Source organism: Pseudopodoces humilis, chromosome 1 (assembly GCF_049639895.1).
Source record: "Pseudopodoces humilis isolate 2021_Gansu_Grassland_sample_001 chromosome 1, ASM4963989v1, whole genome shotgun sequence".
In the NCBI taxonomy this organism is placed as follows: domain Eukaryota; kingdom Metazoa; phylum Chordata; class Aves; order Passeriformes; family Paridae; genus Pseudopodoces; species Pseudopodoces humilis.
Window position 1 is genome coordinate 22868709 of NC_142200.1, and position 22883 is coordinate 22891591.

General features: G+C 44.9%; 1 protein-coding gene across 4 annotated transcripts; it reads left to right on the forward strand.

The window, feature by feature from the left end:
* The first annotated feature begins 8984 nt into the window (after positions 1 to 8984).
* On the forward strand, positions 8985 to 22558 carry CCNE2 (cyclin E2). 4 transcript variants are annotated; one of them, XM_088053448.1, is made up of 12 exons: positions 8985 to 9008; positions 11675 to 11713; positions 11797 to 11905; positions 12086 to 12145; positions 14089 to 14240; positions 15929 to 16064; positions 18109 to 18255; positions 19503 to 19598; positions 20327 to 20461; positions 21111 to 21222; positions 21882 to 22036; positions 22422 to 22558. In XM_088053448.1, exons 2-12 carry the CDS (start codon positions 11700 to 11702, stop codon positions 22521 to 22523), a joined length of 1218 nt encoding a protein of 405 aa, XP_087909574.1. In that variant the 5' UTR covers positions 8985 to 9008; positions 11675 to 11699; the 3' UTR covers positions 22524 to 22558. The 4 variants fall into 4 exon arrangements, with proteins under 4 accessions (XP_087909574.1, XP_014112099.1, XP_014112092.1 ...); XM_014256624.2 differs by lacking the exon at positions 8985 to 9008 and adding an exon at positions 9807 to 9869; XM_014256617.2 differs by lacking the exon at positions 8985 to 9008 and adding an exon at positions 10184 to 10246.
* The last annotated feature ends 325 nt before the right edge of the window (positions 22559 to 22883 follow it).

Here is a 22883-nt window from a genome sequence, read left to right on the forward strand (position 1 = left end):
GGAGAGTAGCCTTGAAATTACATCAGCCAGTTCCCTCAGCACATTGGATACAGGTTTCCATGGATTTGTATGGACTGAGTTGTTACAAGTAGTTCCTGATTTAATTCTCACCCACCAAACAAGTAGGGTGACAAAATGATCTATTTAACTGACACCAGTGAAAAGGTATTTGTGCAACAAAGCATCCATCTTCCCAGAGCAAGAACTGAGTAAAATCTTTCCCTTTGAAATATAGATCTTGTCCTGTATGTTTATCAAAGCAACAACTCTATGCTGAGAGTTGTACGCTACTCTTCAGGAGAAAGTTTGATCAAATATGCCTGTATTATTGTGTCTGTACAGATAATCTAACATCATCAAGCTGATAGTGTTCCTTTTAGGGGTGCTTTCAGACCTGATGCAACTTTTAAAATTTAGCTGGGACAGTCTCCAAAACACCATAAACAAGTGTTTTTTGAAACTTCTCTGTGCTGAAGGAAAAATGTTTGTGTGATGGGTTGCATCAATGTAACTATTGGCTTAACTTCTCACTTTACATTCTGATTTTTCTGCCTATATAAATCCTTTTATTTCTCTGATAGAGTGCCTTCATCAGTGTTAAATGTCAGAGAGAACCATAATTACTACACTGTTTCCTCATCAAGTAATTCAGTATCTGCTTTCTTTGCCTCATTGACTTCTGGTGCATGTTTATTGCCACAAAATATTGTGACTATTACTGAGTGATTCTTACAAGGAAGGTTTGAGGGTTTTGGAACATGTAGGAATGACTCATCAAAAGAACATGCTGATGCTGCTGTGGCACTGTTGTTCCCATGGTGTGGTCATGGAATATCAGAATAAATGAGACTGAATTGAGACTTAACAGGCTATGTTTTGCACCCAGATTTTTCTTGATGAAAATACTGTTCTGGAGTTACTGCTGTATAACTAATACTTCAGAAGTCTCTTGACCTGTTCAGTAGTTCTGCGGGCAGACTGATAGCTGAACACTCACCTTAAGGCAAATAACTATTGTAATTTCATGAGTAAGCTAAGAAAAATAACAACAAAAACCCCAAACAGGTAAGAGTAATAAAACTATGCTAGTGTCCAGGAGCAGCCTTCAGATCTCAGCTTGCAGACATGGGCTGTGCCATAGGTCTAAACTTTTCCCTCTATGGACTTCAACTTGTTGAGTCCAAGCAAGGTGACTTAGGCAGTATAATAAAAAAATACCATTATGCACAAAAATAAATCTACCAGAGTGCTAAAAGAATTGTAGATTCCCTGAAATGGGGCTCTTCAGAGAATTAGCAGCAGAGAGAGGTGGAAAAGAGAAGGGAGGCCTCAGGTTTTTGGGGTATGTGCTTATAGGCCAAGAGCTGACAATTTTTGCAAGGAAAACAAAGGAGATGAGGTCTTGATTAAGAAAGAGGGGACTGACATGGGCAGAAGTATCCCCTTATCTACTCCTAGCAGTGAATTTCAGTTCTAGCTCCTCTATGGTGTGAGACTGAAGAATGGTTGATGGGTCAAAGCCAGGGGTCTGAGATTCAGCAAGACCAAGTGTTGGATCCTTCACCTGGGTCACAATAACCCCACATAGTACTGTAGGCTTGAGGAAGAGTGGCTGCAAAGTGACTTGTCATAAAAGACCTAGGAGTGTAGGTTGACATGGTTGGATGGTTACAGGCTCTTTGGGAGGGTTAGACTTAGCAGAAGAGGTAGGGGTTGGCACTATATGTAATGGAAGGGCTGGAATGTATGGAGCTCACAGTTGGCAATGGCACAGCAGAGACTGAATAACTATCTAGGGGAAAACAAACAGTTGATATGGACGTCATTGTGGGAGTCTACTATAGACCTGCCAGGCAGGATAATGATGTCAACAAATTATTCCCTGAAGAACTAAGGGACTTCCAAACCAACTGCTCTTGTCCTTATGGGGAAGTTCAACCTGCCAGAAACTGACTGGGAACATCACACAACTGCTACAATCTGGGACAGTAAATTCCTAAAAGACCTGGATAACAATTTTATGGAACAGGTCCTAAGGGAGCTGACTCAGAAAGACACTCACCTTGATCTGCTGCTTGTCAACAGAGTGGATCTTGTGAGTGATGTGGTGACTGGTGCCATCTTAGCCACAGAGACCACAAAATGATTGAGTTTAAAAACTTTGCTGACAGGAAGAACAGTGCAGGTAAACCTCAGCTCTGGACATGAGGAGAGCAGACTTCAGGCTGCTCAGGGAACTAGTCAGAAAGTTTTCCTCGGGGAAATGTTTCTGTAGTGCTGGTCACTTTTTAAACATCACCTCCTAAGGGCACAGGAGCAGCAATTCTCCAGTGTCAGAAGCCGAGCAGACGAGGCAGAAGGCTGGCTTGGCTGAACAGGGGTCTTCTCTTGGGTCTAAGGCAAGAAAAGGAAGGTGTGTGACCAGTGGAAGCAAGGTGAGGTGGAAGAATACATAGATGCAGCTTGCCACTGTAGGGAAAAAATTCATGCAGCTAAAGATCAGCTGGAGTTGAAGCTGGCCAGAAATGTGGGAGACAGTAAAAAGTTTTTTTCAAATACATTAATGGCAAAAGGCAGCATAGAAATAACATCAGCCTGTTACAGGATGAAGATGGGCACCTCACAAACAGGGACATGGACAAGGCAGAGGTGTTTAATGCATTCTTTGCCTCTGTCTTCAGCAGAGATGATGGACCAAGGGGGTCTCAGTGCCGTGAGCTGGAGGACCATGGCTGTGAGAATGATCAAATCCCAGCTGAGTCTGAACTTGTGCTGCTCCAGATGGATCCCTACAAATCTATAGGGCCTTGTGGGATTCATCCAAGAACCCTCAGTCTACAAGCTGGTGTCATTGCAAAATCTCTCTTGATTTTTGAACTGGGAATGTGTAGAGGTCCCAGCTGACTGGAAGCTGGTGAACACTGTCCTGATTTTCAAGAAGGGCAAGAAGGAGAACCCTGAAAAATACAGACCTGTCAGTCTCACTTTAGTTCTGGTAAAATCATGGAGAAGATTATTCTGGGAGGTATTGAAAAACACCTGGAGGACAACACAGTCTTCAGTTTCAGCCAGCACGGCTTCATGAGGAGAAAGTTCTGCTTGTTAAACCTGTCCTTCTGTAACAGGGTAATCCACCTAGCTGATCTAGGAAAGACTTTTTGGACTTCAGCAAAACTTTCAATACTATCTCCCTCAAGGTGCTTCTGGACAAAATGTCCAGCACACAGCTGGACAAACACCTCATGAGATGGGTGAGCAACTGGCTGAGGGGTTGGGCACAAAGGGTTACAGTGAACAGGATGACACCAGGCTGGGGACCTGTCACTAGTGGGGTTCTGCAGGGCCCCACTCAGCCCAGTTCTCTTCAGCATCTTCATTACCAACTTGGACACAGTATTCAAAGAAGTACTAAGCAAGTTTACAGAGGACACCAAACTGGGAGGAGCTGTCAACTCCCTTGAGGTCAGGGAGACCCTGCAGAGGGACCTTAACTAGAGAGATGGGCAGTCATCAGCTGTATGTATTTTAACAAGGACAAGTGCCAGATTCTGCACATGGGATGGGGTAAGGCTACATGTAAGGACAGACTGAGGAATGAGAGGCTGGAGAGCAGTGCCACAGAAAAGACCTGGGGTCCTGGTCTGTAGCAAGTTGAATATGAGTCAGCAGTGCCCTGGCAGCCAAGAGGGCCAATCCTGTCCAGGGAGTCACAGCATCACCAGCCAGGCAAGGGAGGGGATTGTCCCACTCTGCTCTGTACTGGGAAGGCCTCACCTTGAATGTTGTGTGCAGTTTTGGGCACCAAAACATAAAATAGACATTAAACTGTTAGAGAATGTCCAAAGGAAGGCCATGAGGATGGTGAAGGGTCTGTAGGAGAACCCTTATTAAGAGTGGCTGAGGCTGATTTGCTCAGCCTGGAGGAGACTTAAGGGAGACCTCAACATCCTCATAAGGGGAGACAGAGGGGGTAGGACTGATCTCTTCACTCTCGTGACCAGGGGCAGGACCCAAGGGAACAGCATGAAGCTGAGTTGGGAGGTTTAGGGTGCACATCAGAGAAATTCTGGTTCTTGACCCTGAGGGTGATTGAACATTGAAACAGGCTCCTCAGGGAAGCGGTCACAGCACCAAGCCTGACAGAGTTAGAGAATTGTTTAGGCTATGCTCTCAGGCACTCGGTGTGATTCTTGGGGTGTCCTGGGCAGGGACAGGAGTTGGACTTCATGATCCTGATGATTTCTGCTCAGCATATTCTATGATTCAATGACAGTGGCTGAACATGAGCCACCATGTGCCCAGGTGGCCAAGAAGGCCAGTGGCATCCTGGCCTGGCTCAGCAATAGTGTGGCCAGCAGGAGCAGGGCAGGGATTGTCCCCCTGTACTGGCACTGCTGAGGCCACAGCTCGAGTGCTGTGTCCAGTTCTGGGCCCCTCAGTACAGGAAGGACATTGAGGGGCTGGAGTGTGTCCAGAGAAGAGCAGTGGAGCTGGGGAAGGGTCTGGAGCACAAGTCCTTCAAAGAGTGTCTGAGGGAGCCAGGGGTATTTAACCTGGAGAAAATGAGGCTCAGAGGGGATCTTAATGCTCCTTACCTGAAAGGAGGATGTATCCAGGTGGGGGTTGGTCTTTTCTCCTGGGTAACAAGTGACAGAATGAGAGGATATTGCCTCAGGCTGTGCTGAGGGAGGTTGAGGTTGGATATCAGGAAGAATTTTTTCACTGTAAGGGCTGTTAAGCATTGGAATGGGCTTCCTAGGGAGCTGGTTGAGTCGCCATTCCAGGATGCATTCAAGAAAGTGACTGAATGTGGCACTTAGTGCTATGGTTTGGTTGACAAAACAATGTTCAGTCAAAGGTTTGACTTAATGATCTTGGAAGTCTTTTCCAACCTTAATGATTCTATAATTATATGAATATGTCTTGTATTAAATGGGGAGGACAATATGGCTTCTGTGGCTGGTGACAAACTGCCAAACAGCTAATAAGTACATCTTTATTAATGGTGGGCAATTTGGGGTGGTTGTTATCTTCTGCCTATCATCTTTGCCTCTGGAGAGGTCCATGGTGTTGCCTAAACATGGCTAAGCCTGAGGCTATGGGGAAGCATCAGTCTTGGTTGTCACCAAGTGTTGAGAGGGTGTTTGCTACAGTGCTTGGAAGCTGGAGCATCAGCACTAAACACCCTTCACCTTGCAGGCTTGGGAGGGAAGGTCCTGAGCCCATGGCCTGGCAGCTGCAAGTTTGATGAGGTGATGTGAGTTGTCTGGATGAAGAACCACATACACTTCCAGGTCACAGGCAGAGCCCGGGAATAGAAGGCCTTCCCCTGTAGCCAGCTGTCTGCTTCTCCTGGCAGCAAGGTGAAGAGGTGTCTCCTTACATGCCGAGGAGGTGACCCTAGGATAAATTAAACTGGTTTGGTTTTAAAAAATCCTGTATTATTGTCCTACTTGTCTTCTACATGGCTCTTCTCTTCTCCTAATTTCTTGGTCCAAAAGGTGTCACACTTACAGACCAGTGGTGAAATAAATAAAACTGTAAACCACCTCCCCACCTTTCAAATATCATAATCTTGAAATCGAGGCACTCTCAGGGAAAGATATGGGAATAGGAATAACCGTTCTTTACTAAGGAAATTAAAATAAAAATGCAGCAGTACAAAAAAGAAAATGAACAAAAAAACCCAACCCACCGACAGAGTCAGAATACAACCTAACTCCCTGCTGGTCAGGGTGTTGGCAGCAGTCTGATTTAAGTGGTGGCTGCAGTCCTGGAGTGACAGATGTGGTTCTGTTGAAGCAATGATGCTGTAGAAGAGCGCATCTTTCCTCTGAAGGTCCAGTGATGTAGATGGGTCCAGTCTCTCCTCTGGGAATCCAGTGGAGAAAGGTTGCTGTGGCATTCCCAGTCTCTCCAAAGATATCCAGGTAGGAATGATTGGTTCCTCCCCCTGGGTGGAGCATCTCACAATGGGATGATGTGATTTTATCAGTCATGCAGTGAGACTCAGTGGCCCATTAACAGAAGATTTCCCCCTGGAGGGAGGATGGGTCGTGGAAGAGATAAAGAACACTGCCATACCTGTTTTTAACAGCTGGTAATAGAATACATCTTTGGTTACATCTTGCATTGCAACCCAAGACAGATTGTCATACAAGCTGCTTGTTAATAGCTGGTTTTGCCTATGCTGTCTGTTGCTGGTATTTGCCTTAGAAAGATATATTAATTTGCTTATGACTAAAGGTTTACTCTGCTATATTTTAGCTAACAGATTCTTAATAACAGTAATATGAGCTCTCTCCCCATGAAATCAGAAAAAAAACCCCAAACAAACCACAAAATTAGTCAATCTTGTAGGGTCTTAAAAATACTCTTTAATGCATATTAAACTGCATCATGATTGTTTAAAAATAAAGGGTTTGTGGAGTCTCCCTCACTGGAGATATTCAAGAACTGTCTGGATGCAATCCTGTGCCGTGTGCTCTGGGATGGCCCAGAGAAGAGAGGTTGGGCCGGATGTGCTCCCTTCCAACCTTATACATTCTGTGATTCTGTGAAAAGGTCTCTGAATGAAACAAGCAGGAAAGTAGAATATTGTAGGTTCTAATAGAAAACAAGAGGTTTTTAAACCTTAGGGTTTCAAGCTGTCTCATGATCTTCAACAGAAAAAAAATACCCTTATGGAAGGATGCAACTTCCTGACAAAGTATTTCTCTTTAGGAGGTATAAAGCCTTAATGGTGCTTTGTTTAGGCTGTGTAGCTGGATCCATAAATAACCTTAAAACTCCTCTTAAAAACAGTGAATTTCATCTACACAAGAGGAGGCCTGTCCCTTAACTATCTTTCAGAACAGCTTTGACAAAATTGTTGTGACTGAAAAGCACAAAGCCTGACAGCACAAGCAAATGACCAGAGCAATATGCTTACTGCAAGGCAGGAGGAACATAGGACTTGATATTCCATGTTATTTTTGTGCCCAGATCACAGTGGAGCTGTGTGCAAATGTTCTAATGAAATACTGCTTCTTTCCTTGGGAACAACTAAATGGATTCAGAAACTCCCTGAGAGAAGAACAGTATTGAGCACACAGTAACTGGATTGATCCTCACAGCTTTACATCCGTGCATTTTAGATCCTTGGTAGATTCTAGGCTTCTTCAAATAGATCCATAAAAGGATAACCAAGAAAAACAACCTCAGATGTGTAAACTTGTAAGGAAAGCCTTAATACCTTCTCTGGAACATACCTACAGGTGGTAATTGGGGAAAAAAAAAAGAAAAAGAAAACCACCAGACTAATCTGAAAAGACTTTCTATATCCCAGCACAAGCACTGTTCAGCAGTAGTGCATTTCTAGAAGCTTAAAAAATCTTCTTTTACATTCATTCTCCCTAAGGAGGCATCCACACAGTGAAAGAGGATGTACTGTGTGTCAATCCACTTGGAAATGTCCCAGCATGGACTAACTCACTTCAGTTTTATTGCCACATCAAAAGGTCAGTGTGTTAGCTTGCATTAAAATCATCATTTCATTGTCTGCTGCAGGATTTGATTACACATTAGCTTCTGGGGGTTTGGTTTGGTTGGTTTGTTTTGTGCAATTTTTTTACTGATGAGAATTTATGGGAAAAGTTGCTGGCAGGATGGGGAATGTTCATGGGACCTGGTGCACTTTCCACTACTGAATCAAAACCACAAAAATGTGGCAGGTGGCCTGCAGCAACTCACGTCAAAAGGTCTAGAAAAATGAGCAATGTAATCATTACACTCTTAGTGCTGAGACCTATTCATGGCCAACCTGTCCCATTAAATTTCTAGCTACTGTTCCCTTTACAGTATTCTTTCACAATGTGCTATGGAGCTTATTACTGATGTACCAAACCTACTTTGCTGCATGGAGCCTGGTTGCCAACAAGCCCTAATAAGGCATCTCTGAAGGGTAGACGTTTTTTAGGGAAAAAGGAGAATTTGTTTCTCTTCTCTTGCTAGCTGAAATTTCAGTTGTTTTTAAAAAATTAGCTATGGTTGTATTTCAACTTCAGGAAGTCAGCTAAAGGCAGGAGGTCAGGTCAAGTTTGCCCAAATTCAGGGGACCACCTTTTCCCTGTAGTCAGTGGAGTAGGAGGTGAACTTCCAGGCAGCACGATGCAGCTTGCTGGTGGATTTCAGTGGAAGTCAATTAAAAGAGATACCTGCGTGTCTATTGCAGGCATCCTGAACTATGACATGGGTCATTTCTTGCAATGAGCTGATGCAATATATTCAGTTGACAAAAGATTGTTTAAATGACAGTGAGTTTTAGGCTTTTTTGTATTCCTTTTGATCCACAGCTAGCAGATTTTCTTCATGACAACATCTGGAACAGACATTTTGCAGAGCTGATGTGGCTGGCTGGCTGCAATGTCCATCTTGCACATGTCAGTGCTTTACTTGAAGTTTGCAGGAATTGTTGTTCCTAATTATCAGGTGCTGTAAGGACACACAGCTGAAAGATGGCCCTTGGTGCCCAAAACTTGGGTTAAACTTCTGTCAGTGACCCTGCTGTGACACCTCTGCCTTGGTGGGCTGCACTGCTTTTTTTCTTGCCCTTTAAAATGACAAAGCTACCAGAAGGTAAGCACCTGGTTATTGTGTTTAATTACTATAATACATACTAGGAGGAAAAACCTATGTTTACTCTTTAATAATGTTACACTTGGGAAAAAAAAAAAGTGGGGAGAAAAAAAGTGGATTTACTTGAAGGCAGCCGTAGCTTCTGTTTGTGCTGTTTTGCAGTACATGTACTCAGCACTGCAAGAAAGTACCAGTTGTTCCTCATCAGCAAAATGGCTGCAGGTGCCTTGCACCCGGTGTTTTAAAGAAAAGTGTCGGCTTACAGCATTGCTAGGTATGTGGTGCTGTGGGGTTTGGTTGCTTTTGGGGTAGTGAGGATTTTATTTTGGGGTTTTTTTTTGGAATGTGTATTAAGAAAACTCCATGCAACCACTGAGTGATGTTAACAGGAGGTGTGCTGGCACTGACAGTAAGCTCCAGCATCATCTGCTGGAGAAGGGGATTGCAGGGCAGGTGGTCCTGCTGCCCTGGGACACAGTGGGACCCTGAGGGGCAGAGGTGGGCCCGGCTGGCAGGTGTGGAAAGCTGCTCTGTAGGGAATAGGGCTTGACGTGATGTCATGGAGGCTGTGCTTGGGGAGCCCTGTCTTCAGCTGGCATAGAATCACAGAAACAATGAGGTTGGAAAATACTTCTGGGATCATCGACTCCAAATCTGAACACCACCGTGTCAACTAGACCATGGTGCCATATCCATGGTGCCATATCCATGGTGCCATACCAGTCTTTCCTTAAACACCGCTGGGGATGGTGACTCCTCCACCACACCTCCCTGGACACTCCATTCCAATGTCTAATCGCCTTTTCTGTGAAGAAATTCTCTGTAATGTTCAACCCCAACCTCCCCTGGTGCAGCCTAAGACTCTGTCCTCTTGTCCTGTCACTTGTTACCCGGGAGAAGAGGAGGACCCCTCTTTGGCTACAACCTCCTTTCAGGTGTCTGTAGAGAGCGATAAGGCCATTGCTGAGCCTCCTCCCGGTGCAGCGGGATGTGTGGCAGCCGGCGCGGTGCGGGGTGTCGGTGCGGGCCGGGTGCGCGGGCGCTGACAGCCGGGGCGGGCGGGGCCGTGTTTACATCCCGGGCCGCCGCACGCTGCCGCGGCTCCGCGCGCTCCCATTGGCGGCTCGGCCGGCGGCCCCGCCCCGGGGCGGGCGGGCTGAGCCCCGCTGGGCGCGCGGGGCCGCCGGACGAGCCGCCGCTGGCCCGGCGGGGCCCGGGGCCCTATGGAGCGCACCGGAGCGGAGCGGGACGGGGTGATGGTGCCGGGGGTGTGCCCTTCACCAGCGGGGCCGGGCGGCGGAGAGGTGCCGGGGCAGCGGGCGGCGGCAGCCATGGCAGCGCTCCTCCCGGCGCTGCCCGCCTCCTCTCCCGGTCGCCTCTGCCGGCGGAGCCGGGGCAGCCGGGCCGGGGCGCGGGGTGCTGCGGGGGGCGCGGGGGTCGGCGCGGCCCCGCGGCACAGGGGCGGCGCTGGGGCGAGCGGGGCGCGGGCTGCGAACGGGCGGGGAAGCCGCCTGCCGCCCTCGCACATGCGCAGCGCGAGTGCAGGCGCGCTATATAGCGGGTTGGCGCCGGCGCCAGCTGAGCAGCGCGGCCCGGGCGGCAGCGGCGGAGGTGCGCGGGGGTCCCGCCGGTGAGCACGGGGGCTGGCGGGGGGATGATGATAATAATAGTAATAACAATAACGATGATGATGTTAACAATGATGGCACTGATGATGGTAGCGAATGTGATGGTAGCGGTGGTGGTGTTGAGGATGGCGGTGATGATAGTAGTAGTAGTGGTACTGGCGGTACCGGCAGACACCGTGCCGGTGGTGGGGGGATGTGAGGTGGGCACTGGCAGCGGTGACCAGGAGCGGTGAGGCGGGAGCGGTGAGGCGGGCTTGCCCTCCCGCCCGTCCGGGCAGCATTTTGGAGGGAGAGTGGCTAAGGAGAGCCGGGGGGGAGATGTCCCCGCGGGCGGCCCCATCCGCACGGAGCGGAGAGTGGCGATGGCCCGGGTGGGCACCCCTGGAGGGAGCGGTGCGGAGGGCCGGGGTGCCGGCGGGATCCCGCCATCGGCTGCCCCCCGCCCCACCGCGGGGAACCCCGCGGGGGGCGGGCTGCCCGGTTTTGGAGGGAGCCCGGCGCGCTGGGGGCGGGGATGCCGGCCGAGCAGCTTGGCGGGCTGAGCCCGGCCGCCCGCCTGCGCCGCACCCCGGCGGGACCCGGCTCCCCCGCCCTGGCACTTGGAGCGGGGTGCCTGTGGGGACACCCCCTCACAGCCCGGTCCCTGCGCTGGGGGGTCCCGTTGAGGGGTGTCCCGGCGGGGGGTGGGTGCCCCCGCGTGTGAGGCGCCGTCCCGGCAGCCCCTTCCTTCCCCTCAGGTTTTGGAGGGAGCCGCGCTCTCAGCCAGGCGGGAGTGCTGGGGGGGCGGGGCGGCCGTCCTGCCCCTCCCGCGTCCCCTCAGCACCCTCGGGAGCGGGTGGGTGTCGGATCGGCCCTTCGGGAGGGGAGGGCGGGCGCCGGCGGTGCCCCCAGCCCAGCCTGACCCCGGCACAGGCCGCCGCCGCCTCCCCGCTCGCTGGAAATTGGCGCGGAACCGGCGCGGCGGGAGCGCGGGCGGCTGCGCCCGGCCCGGCCCATCGCGGCCCGGCCATCCCGGCAGGTGTGGGGAGGCATCGACCCGGGGGGAGCGGCAGCCTCAAAACGTGTGTCTGTGTGGGTGCCTGGAATGGAGGGTGTGGAAGGACTAGAGGGGTCACAGTCACAGGGGCTCCCCACATCCTCTTGTGTGGGAAGTGTCCCTTTATAACTTCTCTGCCCCCACCCCCAGGCAACCTGAGCTAAACTGCTGGCGTACCTGGGCACCCTGCAACAGGACGTGGAGCTGCCCGTGCTTACATACCACAGTCAAGCTATGCTTGGGCATTCCTCGGGCCAGGGGAATACTCGTGCCCTTCTGTTTGAGCTGTGTGAACCATGCTACTCTTTGTGATGAGTTCATGACACAAAGTAGGGAATTTGGTTCTAATTTTGTGAGGATGCACTAACTGAGCTTATCCTATTCTTTGATCCAGGTAGAGATCTTATAGCCCAAAGAAGATGTCAAGGCGCAGGTAAGTTTTTAGCATTGTACTAATATTATCTGTACTAACAACTGCTGTTTTCCTAATGTGTAATGTCTTTTTACTCTTTGCAGTAGCCGTTTGCAAGCCAAACAGCAGCAGCCACTGTCCTGTCAAGAAGAGGCTTCACAAGAACTGCAAGCACTAGATTATGTCCAGACCAGAAAAAGGAGAACAGCAGAGGTGAGCAATTTGAGCAGCTTGGAAAGCTGAATGATACTAAAAGCTCTCCAGTGCATTTGAATGGGACAATCTTTACTTTGCCAAGTTACAAAGAGGGGCAGGGGTAGCAAGAGTTTGCCTGGGCTTTAGAAGGGTGTGCTAGCCACTGTCAAGTGTATTGATGTGTGTCTCTTTTCTCAGCAGGAGATTAAGAAAAGAGAAGATGGGAAAATTGCTAAAAAACATCAATATGAAATTAAGGTAATTCAATCCTGAGTACCATTTCAAACTAGGTGAGGGAGTCTGTCTGGTTTATATCGGTGGGTGTGAAATCATGCATTCCACACCAGAAAGTATTGAATAGGGGAAGGTTTTATTTTCGGTTACTAAAAACTATGGCAGCTTAGCACCTTTTTATCTCTTTTTTGCTTTTTTACACATGACTTTGTTGCAGATAAAAGATCCTTCAATGTAAAATCCACTGCAAAGTAAGGATAGGTGAAAAAAAGATAATAACCCCAGATATTTCAGAACAATTCCATATACAGAGCAGGTAAGGCCTAGAGGCAAGTCTGAACAAGACCACTGCACTTGTTTTAACTTTAGGTGTGGTTTCGTGGCCATTTAGTTAAGATTCATAACCATGCAGGCCATCTTTACTTTCATTTAACAGTTCTTTTGATTATTTAAATCAGTTTAGGAATGTGTTTACACTAACACAGGAAGCTCTTGAAACTGACATGCCCCTTACAGTTTTCTATTTGAAAGCAGATCAGTAAAATATTATAATTTTCTCTTGCAAACAGTATTGGTTTTAGTAGTTTATCTGTTTGTAAAGTAAATGAGAGTAACAGCTATGGTGAAGCTCTTCTGATTTTGAAGTTGTCTTTGTAAATCTTGAGTAGTTGAAAAAGTGCTGCGTAAGTATATCAGTTGTACCTGGGGTGAAACTTAAGTGTTAAGTGTCACAACTTACCTTTGCTGAAAGGAGGAAATCCTGCTTCCCTGTCTCTTCTTCCTTGATAGCTGGCCATGTACTCCATCCCTTGCCTTGCTCCATTCTTTGAACGAAGCAGTAATTAGGTTCATCTTAATAATTTGGCACAACAGAGTAAGTTCTGCCAGGTTAGCAAGTTAAGTCAACCCAGCAGAGGGTCTGACAAGCATTGCGGTGGAACTTGGGCAGTGAGGATCACAGGAGAGAAGGAGTGGGACCTCCCTTTTCTCTTGGCTGTGCATGTTAAGGTAGATTCTGCTGGAATGTGTAACTTTGCTCTTGGGATACTTCAGTCTGGCTATAAATAAGTTTAGATATGCTAAGGAATCCTGTGTAGCTTACCTTGCAAGTCATCTGTATAGGAAAAGCTTCTGTGCTCAGGGACAGGTGTTGCCATTCTTTGTGAATGGGATTCCACCTCAAATCCACAGAATAATTAAGGTTCTCTGTCACCATTTTGAAGGCTGTCAGCCATTACAGCATTGCATGTGCTCCAGGGATTTGATACCTCCTTACTCGTACTGGTTACATATGAGCAAATACGCATGAGTGAAACAAGTTGTAGTTAACTACAGTAATCTGGAATTCCTTCTCTAAGGCTTTCTGCCTGAATACCTTTGCTCTCTTCTCCTTTTGAGTCATTGCATCCCATATTTGGCATTTGCAAGCTGAGGGAGAGTTCACAGCTGCTGCTTGCTCAGTGGGTATCTAGCTCTGGAGCCTGAGATGGGTGGCTCCTCTCTGGAGCACTAAACTGGAAGATAACAAGTCGCTGAATTGCTACTGAGAGACAGTAGAACCTCCACCCCCTCCTTTCTTTTCCCTCTGAATAGATAAGTAGATAGGACTAGCAACCTAATGTCTTGTGTTTTAGTAGCAATTAATGTCTTTGCCTTTTGTACTGTAACTGAGCTTTTCAAGCAATGGGTAGGGTACTTGTGGGTTCATAAACAAAAGACAGTCATCTTCCTCAAAGCTGAGTTCTCAAATGTATCCCATTTATTTATACCTGTTCCACCTTGACTATAGAAATTTTCATTGGCATCTAATTTTCATCTTTTTTTGGTTTCAGTACTTGAATCAATGCTGAGATCCAGAAAGACTAATGTACATTACATATATTGTTTCTGTTACTGTAATCTACTCCTTGCCTTTCTTTCTCTCATAGTAAACTCAGCATTTAAAAGATACCTTGTTTACTTTGCAGAGTTGTTGGCCCCCCACGATAACAGGAGGCATCTCACCTTGCATAATTATTGAAACACCTCACAAAGAATCAGTAACCACTGACTTCTCAAGATTCAAAAAATACAGATTCAGGAACCTCTTCATAAATCCATCACCTTTGCCAGAACTCAAGTAAGTTTAACAGATGCAGTAATTATTGTCTGAATAAATGTCTGAACTACTCTAATAAAATCTGTGGTTTTGTGCTTAGATAATACACACCTCTACTTGTCTTCTCATCCCACAAAAGATTTGATGTAGAAGCAAAAGACAGAAATTCTTTGGTTTGATTGTTTGGATTTTTTTTCCCTGATCTTATAAACACACCAGACAGATAGTTTCCACCTTTCAGAACTGATTTTTTGTAACTTAACACTGGACACTCTTAAGTGGTTAAGAGGCACATAATGGTTAAACTAAGCTTTAAATGCTTAAACTTCTCTCAGTGCTATTGGAACTGAGTGGCCAAAAAATATTTAACAAACTTACCTTAAAGAACATAAAAAGTTCAAATAAACTTGTGGTAATATCACTGTGCAGGTAGCTTGCTAATACAATGCAATGTGCTTGGTGCCGTCACAGTTCTAGACAGTGGCCCTTCTGCAGAGAGATAACTTAGCTGACTAAGTTATAGTTTTCAATTTAATAATTTCTTAGACATTCAGGTGTGTTAGAAAAGTCCCCAGTTGCTGTTTGCATCAGCCTGGGGTTTAATGAAAGAGATGGTAAATTTACTGCAGTGTGCTAAGGAAAGCTTCAGCCAAGGTCAATGAGAAGCAGAACAGGAAGCATCACTTTAAGAGAACCTTTCTAGGTATACCTTGGTTTGTTTTATTTTGTTCTGGCCCAAACTGGATCAGAACTTTGAGGCGCTGCCAGGTGATGCTTTGCCTCAAAGACATGTTCAGATACAGAGTTCCATGCAAGGTGCTTAATCCTGTTGTTGACAGGCATCTAGTAAAGCTGAACTCCATCATTTCTGATTAGCTGAATAGGAGGATAATTTACTTCTGCCTTCCCTGTCCTTCCTTAACTGCTTGAAGAAGATCATAAGTCATTTCTCATTGACTTAAAATTTGTAAGGCAATACTGGTGATCAGCTCTGTCTCTCTGCTTCAGCTTGGGGAAAGGTAAATACGTAACTCCAAAAGCTTCAGTAGGAAATCATAATTTCATTGGTTAACATGCTTTTCCTTTTAGTACCTGCAGGATGAGAAGTATGTCTAAGAAAAAGCCTATATGAATTAATAATAACAATTACAAATAAAGCTATATTGATGATATAGGCATCATCTTCACAAACAGCTAATAAATTATAAGTTAGCAATAAAGAACTCATTTTTTCTCTAGATAGTTTGCTTCTAAGCCTTGAAGTAAGCTAGGAAATAAAGGGATGGATGAGTGACTTTAAACACTATCTCCAGTTTTTCTCAAGCTAAACTGGACAACTTATGTATGCTTTTGTGTTTCCTGAGGAGGAGTATATTGTCCTTTTTTAGGGGGGAGGGTTTGGTTTCATCTTGCTCTCTGAACAGCCACCAAACTAGGTGAAATAGGAAACTCTGGTTGCATGTGCAACTTTGAGAGTCACATGTTCAGTTTTACTACCTGTTCTGTAGAACTGGACTTGCTGGTGATCTTGGCAAGGTGCTGTTGTGGTGATGTAAAACGTTCCAAGTATTCCTGCAGTTTTCCAATTACTGTAAGAATCTTATAGTATGTGGAATTTTTCTTTTTGTTTCTGAATGTCTGTAAACGATAAATAATGTTTTTATTATTTATTTTTTTGTAACAATGTTTTGTGTAACTTTATTCCATAGCTGGGGAAATTCCAAAGATGTCTGGCTCAACATCCTGACGAAGGAGAACAGATACGCTCACTGCAAACACTTCACATCACTACATTCTAGTTTGCAGCCTCACATGAGATCGATACTGCTAGACTGGCTCTTAGAGGTGTGTACTTTTAGTTACTTTGCCATGTGTTGTGCCTGTGAAGTAGGCAGGTAAAAGCACAGCTTTTACATAAAGATATAATAGTAACATGTACAGTTATAACAAATGGCAAAACTGTTGTGCAGCAGAACAGGCTTTTGATCCTCTTGGTGAGCTACATCTGGGCCTTCCCAGGCAGGAGGCACTGAACTTTCCCCCCAGGACAGTGAGCAATAATATTTAATTTTGCTCATGACACCCTACATCCTGCTAAGGAGAGAAGTCTAGTTTAGAGACACTTGTATTGAGATTGCTGTAGACAGACCAGTTATGGATCTCTTATGGGGTAGACTGTGTCTAAGCCATGAGAACACTGCATCTGCATTGAGGATTTATGACCCTGACCATGTCAAGAGCTCTTGAGTGTCAGCCCATGATGCTATTTTCTGATTTCATAGTGAATTTTCAGAATTCATCATATGAAGAGAGCAGAATATATCAATGGCTGACAGGTAAAGGTTCTTGATATAGACAGCTTCATATGTGGAAAGGTTACAAATAAATTGTATTAGCAAGGAGTTTCAAGGAAAATGAAAGGTTTAGTTATTTTTTAAATGCACTGAATAAAAAAATTATTCAAATTGTGTGCTTCACTAGTTCCTCTAACATGGAATTTACATATCGCCATTAAACTAATTTGTTGGGTTTTTTTAAATCTTGAATTAGGAAATCATCCAATTTCCAAACAAAAATATCAACAAGGGTATTGCTTTTGTCCAGGTCAGTGGTTCTGCCACTGTGGATTTAAATCCCAGCAACTTTGAGACCTTTTCAGTAGTTCTTACACTCTTCTGTAACATTATAACAGATACTGCTTAACATGACCAAGTGTTATTATGTTTGGGAAATAACACTTCTCTGAAACTCTGCCATTTATTTATGGGTGGGCCTGGTCTCTACGTTTTAGTTCTGAATCTCCTTTGGAGCAGTTGTTAGTAGTATCAGAGTAATACATCAATTATCAGGCAAATATATCAGGTTTAAATGCATGAGGCTGTGCTATTTCTGCCAGTCAGTTGCATTTTTGGTGGTCAGGAAGGGCTTTAATTTGTAAATGAGCTTCCAACCTTATCTTGGGAAATAGCTTGAAGTAACAAGGTTTTATTCTGCCTTTGTATCCAAGTAAAATAATAAAGCGGCTGGGATCTATTTTTTGGATAGTCTTTTCTGTTCTTGTTCTTCACTTCATGTAGATTGTAAGTAATTAATAGATATCTAACTGCTTTCTAGTTGTGAAAAGGGTATGGAGTTGCAGACAAGCTGGATATGTGGTAGCCCCTCCCAATTAAATTCTAGATTAGATGAAAAAGTAGGGCTCTCCTTAAGATCTGCAGGTCTGGGCACTCGCCTTTCTTTTTTTGTTGAACTGGCATTTGAAACACTTCGATACAATGCGAGTATTAAAAGTTCTCCCTGCCAGGGAGACCAGCAATGGGATGGAGCAGATGGCGGCTCCTGCAGTTTTGTTCCTGCTTAGTGAGGCTGTCGGTGTGCCTGAGGGGCTGCAGGCAGTGCTCCTGGCCTGCCAGCAGAGCCCCCTCCAGCAGGAGCTTCCAGGCGTCTTTGCTGTAGAGCCAAAGGCTTTGATTTTTTTAGTGGTTCTGCCTGGGACAGACCTACTAAGAATTCAGTGAGGATTTGACTTCAGCTTGATGCTTGGAGAGTATTCTTAATTAAGGAAATTAGTGTGTGTATGTGTAGGTGTTGCTGTTCTATTGGGTTTTTTTCCTCAACAGGCTTTCTTCTTTCAGTGGAAAATTGGTTGCTGTTTAATTTAGAAAAAGTATTTTTTGAAAGTCTGTTAGTACGTCATAGGTAATGCACATTTAGGTGGGAGCATGGGAAATACCTTTTCCAGTCCCATGCTAACCTACCATACCTTGGTATGCAAAGCTTTATGGGTGCAAAAGATGAACCTGCATTTTGCTGTTAAAGCTTGAATACGCCATTGTGTGTACATAGTTTTATAACAGAAAACTGAATGGTTTTTTTCCCCCTGTTGTAGGTGTGTGAGGTGTATGCACTCCACCGGGAAACCTTCTACCTAGCTCAAGACTTCTTTGATAGATTCATGTTGACCCAAAAGAACATTAACAAGAGCATGCTTCAGCTCATAGGAATTACCTCATTATTTATTGCCTCCAAACTTGAGGTAAGAAACATTGTTACAGGGAGGAGGATATTGAATTTGGAGTAACTAAAAAGACAGTCATAACGATTATTTCTTGTCTGAATCTTTTGAACTTGATAGTGTAGATACAACACTGAAAGTCAGAAGGGGAATTTTTTTTCTCTTCCTTCAATTGTACATTTGTCAGTCTCTTGGAGAGCAGTTTTTGTCCTCCCTTTCTCCAGCAGCAGGGAAGGAGACCACATAAAGTTAAAAGGCATGCAAATGTACTAGAAGTAGCTTTGTTTTGTCTTGTCTTTTCCCAAATATATAGCAGTTGCCAAACAATCTCAGGAATGGGTGTGGGACTTGAACAAAACCAAGCCCAAGTCTCAAACTGTCTGTACATCAGGCTGATACCCTTACAATAGCCTCCATTTAGTGGAGTGTGAGTCTCAAGTGCAGCGATGGTGATACCTCATATTGTGTGCTACATCGATGGGCCAGGAGCATGCCTTTGGATAATGCATAGTGGGCAGGACTGACAGGAAAACTTGGGATTAAATTGTTAACTTGGAATCCTCAGATCTCACTGTGGTTCCCAAGGCAAGATTGTGCACTATGAGCACTCACCTGTCCTAAGGAAGTGTGTGGGGCCATGGTGCTCGCAGAGCCAGCTAGTAGGGAAGCAGTTTTGCTGGCAAGCTCTCTTCTACTTACACATCAAACTATGCTTGGCCCCAGCTGGCATGACTGGCTTAGCAAATTTCCTTAACCATCTCTGCACCATGGATTTTGACAGAGTGGCTGGTTGTGGGATTTTCTCTCTTTCTTTTTTTTTTTTTTTTTTAAACTTCTCTCTTTTTTTTTTTTCATTTATTTTTTTGTAACATGTGATTACATCAGCACTGACATTGCAGATAACCTGTACCAGCCAGCCATCTGTAGGAAAATTGGGATGATGTATGTTTTTTACAGCATTGGAATGGCTGAGTAGAAAGATCTATAAATGAAAGGGTGTTCTGATTGCTTGGTCAGCATTTATTTTTGCAGAATCTCAAAGAGTTGCAATCAGTCCATTGCATTATACAACAAATATTAGAACCCAAGTAGGTTATAGGTTATCTCCTTTTCCTGTAAGTTTCATGTCAGTTCATATAATGAAAAAAACACTGTTGTAGCATAAGAAATGTTAACATGTCAGTACAGACAGAAAAGTATTTCCTGGTGTCTTGTCAACCTTTCTTAGAACTCTAAGATACTCATCTTCATTTTCCCTCCCTTTAAAGGAAATCTACGCTCCTAAAATACAGGAATTCGCTTATGTCACTGATGGTGCTTGCAGTGAAGATGATATTGTAAGAATGGAGCTTATTATGTTAAAGGTAATTATTTGCTGTGTTTGTAAGTGCTGGGTGAAAGACTTTCCAGGTGAGCCTTGTGTTTTAATGTCACTTACTTGCTTAGAAAAATGAACCTGTCCCTGTTTCTGCACAATAGTGAAGCCTTTGTTGTGTGTGCAGTGGACCTCTGACACTCTGGCTGGGATGCAGTCCCTGACTGGTAGAAAAGGGCAGGTTTCTTGTGTGAATGTAAAAGCTCTCAACAGTGCAGCCAGCCACAGGCAGGCTGGAAGGCTGTCACTGTAATGTACTGCACATGCCAACATCCTTTGCTGTCCAGGAACAGAGGCTTCTGGAGAGACAGGCAAAGACCTCACTGCTTGGTGTTCCTCATGTTGGAAAGGATCCATCTTTACCAGCACAGGACTCGATACATTAATTTTTTCTGAATAGATATGAGCTGCAGGTTCAGACAGGTAGCCCAAAAGCTTGAGGAAATATTAATTTCCCAGCTTCTGAATGGACAAGATATATAAAATCCAACTGCACAGGTAAAAGGATACAGATTTGTGCTGATCCTAGTGCAGCCTTTTCAAAAAGCAGTGAGAATGCAACCTAAAGAGCGGATTTGTAAACTTGAAACTGTGAATAATTTTTAGTATCTTTAAAGGATATGTGCAATAATCTAAGCAGAGGTATAGGAAGAAATCAGAGCACAAAGCTGTCCTTGAGTGGTTTAGGGCACTTAACTGTTTGTTAAATATTTGCAGGCTTTAAAATGGGAACTCTGTCCAGTGACAATTGTCTCTTGGCTGAACCTCTATCTTCAAGTGGATGCTCTGAAGGATGTTCCAAAAGTGCTGCTACCTCAGTATTCTCAGGAAAAATTCATTCAAATAGCCCAGGTAGGTAGTAAACTGTTGGGAAATGGTTCTTAGGGCATTGGCAAGCACTACTGGACATCACACCCTGAAAGACACTTTGTTCTAAGTGTTCCCTTGTTTCCCCATGCTTGTTACTTTAAGTAACATGCAAGTTTGACTCTACCAAAGAAATTCAGTTTCGAGGACAAGTATTCTGTGTTTCTTATCTCCCTGCTTTCACATACTTTGACTTTTCTGTATGTTGGAAAAATAAAAAATCTATTTCATGTCTTTAATCACTGTGCACTCCAGCATTCTGTAAACAGCAGTGACATCTCTGAGAGCAAGGTGGATAATTTTGGACTCTAGGCTGTTTTTACCTGTGTTGACCCTGACAGTATTTCTGTGTAATTGCCAAGGCAGCAGCCTGGGGAGTGTTGACTATTTTGGAAGTGCTGTGGTTCAGTTTGTATGGACATGTGTTGTACCCAGCCTCAGAGATGCTTATTGAAGCTGGGTAGTCAGTGTTGTAAATACTGCACTATGTAGTCTTTAAATTTAAGACAGTAGCTTCCTGGAGCTCAGCCCTGTTCTGGGGCAGAGGCTGTAGGACTGCTGTGTGTATAGCCCTCTCCGAGACAGGATGCTAAAGCATCAGTTTGTTAAAATTTGTTACTCTTCATGTCCTCAGCTTTTAGACCTGTGTATTCTGGATGTGAATTCTTTGGACTTCCAGTACAGAACACTAGCTGCTGCAGCGCTCTGCCACTATACCTCAATCGAAATAGTTAAGAAAGCTTCAGGTAAGATGCCTCCGTAAAGCTGGGCCTTGTTAGGCAGAGAATTCTGGAAGCTGTCACAGGCCCACATCTGCTTAAAGAGGGTATTGGTTTACCAAGCTGCCAAAGACCAAAACCAACATCGACGCTAGTATTTGTTCCGTGGGTTGCTTTTACTTCTAATTTCACTTTCTACACTATTTCAGATGTTACAAAGACACAAAATAAAACACTTTCAGCAGTGCAGCTTTTGCTAAGGAACTGAAACATTTCTTGTTCTTGCTTTTGGGCTAATAGTTGCCCTATGACTTCCAGGTGTTTGGGGGATCATGAGCTATAGATTTGGCCAATTTTTCTCCTGAAATGTAGTTCTCAAGCAGTCATGCATGTCTGTTTTTATAGTATGCATGCATGTTTTTATAGCATGAGCCACAATCTTGTGTTCAAGCCACAAGTCACTTCAGCCTCCCCTGTAAAGAAACAATCCTTGTGACCTCCATTCACCCTTCTTAGCCACCACCCTTTTAAATAACAAGCATAAAGAAAATGTCTGTTTCTGGGAGGATGTTTCTGAATTTTTATCTGCAGTATTATTTATTGTGTTTTTTAAACTCATGGCCATATTGAAACACTGTGCAACTCCCTCATCATTTCTGAATATATTCCTGTTTTCTACTCTTCAGGCTTAGATTGGGACAGCATTTCAGAGTGTGTACAATGGATGGTTCCTTTTGTGAATGTGGCAAAAAAGGTCCCTGTGAAGCTGAAGAACTTTAAGAAGGTTGCAGCGGAAGATCGACACAATATCCAGACTCACACAAATTATCTGGACATGCTGGTAAGTGGTTTGTGGATGTGCTGTTTGGGCAGCTGAGAGTTCATTACACATCTCTTGGCCTGAGGCAGCTGTGAGTGGCCCAAGCACGTCCTTGCTTGCCCTCAGTGAGTGAGTGCCCAGCCACCAGTGATGCTATAAACAACACGTGATTTACCCTAAGGCTCCCAAGCTATAAGCAAACACTTGCACTACCAGTATTGGAGAGATGTTTATAAGAGAATAATACTCACTTTGTTATGCAACATCACTTTGGTTTTCTCAGTATCCTGACTCTGGAGCACTTGAATTGTATGACTGGTTGAGGCAGCACTGCTGCCTCCTACTGCCACAAAAAAGGAGATCTTGTCACCGCTATTAAGTTCTGTCTTCTTTCCCCAATACACAGGAAGAAGTGAACAGTGGAGTAGTGGCTACTGCCCCAGGGCAGTTATCACCTGTGTCAACAGGAGGAATAATAACACCTCCAAAAAGCACAGAGAAGAAATGAAATACAGTCAATTGTCATGAACAGATTCAGAAACAAGACTTGGTGCTTCAGAACAAGAAAGACCACATTAAAGGTGACTCAAGCTCTTTACTGCTAGACTTGGGCAGTAAAAGACAGAGCAGATGCAAACTGAGACCAGCATCCTCCTACAGACTTGACAAAAAGAGCTCAGCTGAGCATTGCACCCTGCTATCACAAGAGCCTTGGACCACTTCGGTCCATTCTGATGTGACTTAATGGTGAGAATTGAATTTTTAACTTATGACTTTCAAGAATATTTTTAATAGGGCTGGGTGGCAAGATTTGTCAACTCAGTTTACATGGCAGACTTGCTTTAATTTGGCTTAGATGAGCAAGAGC

Coding starts and splice junctions, on each gene's coding strand:
- CCNE2 (XM_088053448.1), top strand. Junction 11,906..12,085: donor GAAAAAGGAGAACAGCAGAG/GTGAGCAATTTG, acceptor CTCTTTTCTCAG/CAGGAGATTAAGAAAAGAGA. Junction 16,065..18,108: donor TGCTAGACTGGCTCTTAGAG/GTGTGTACTTTT, acceptor CCCCTGTTGTAG/GTGTGTGAGGTGTATGCACT.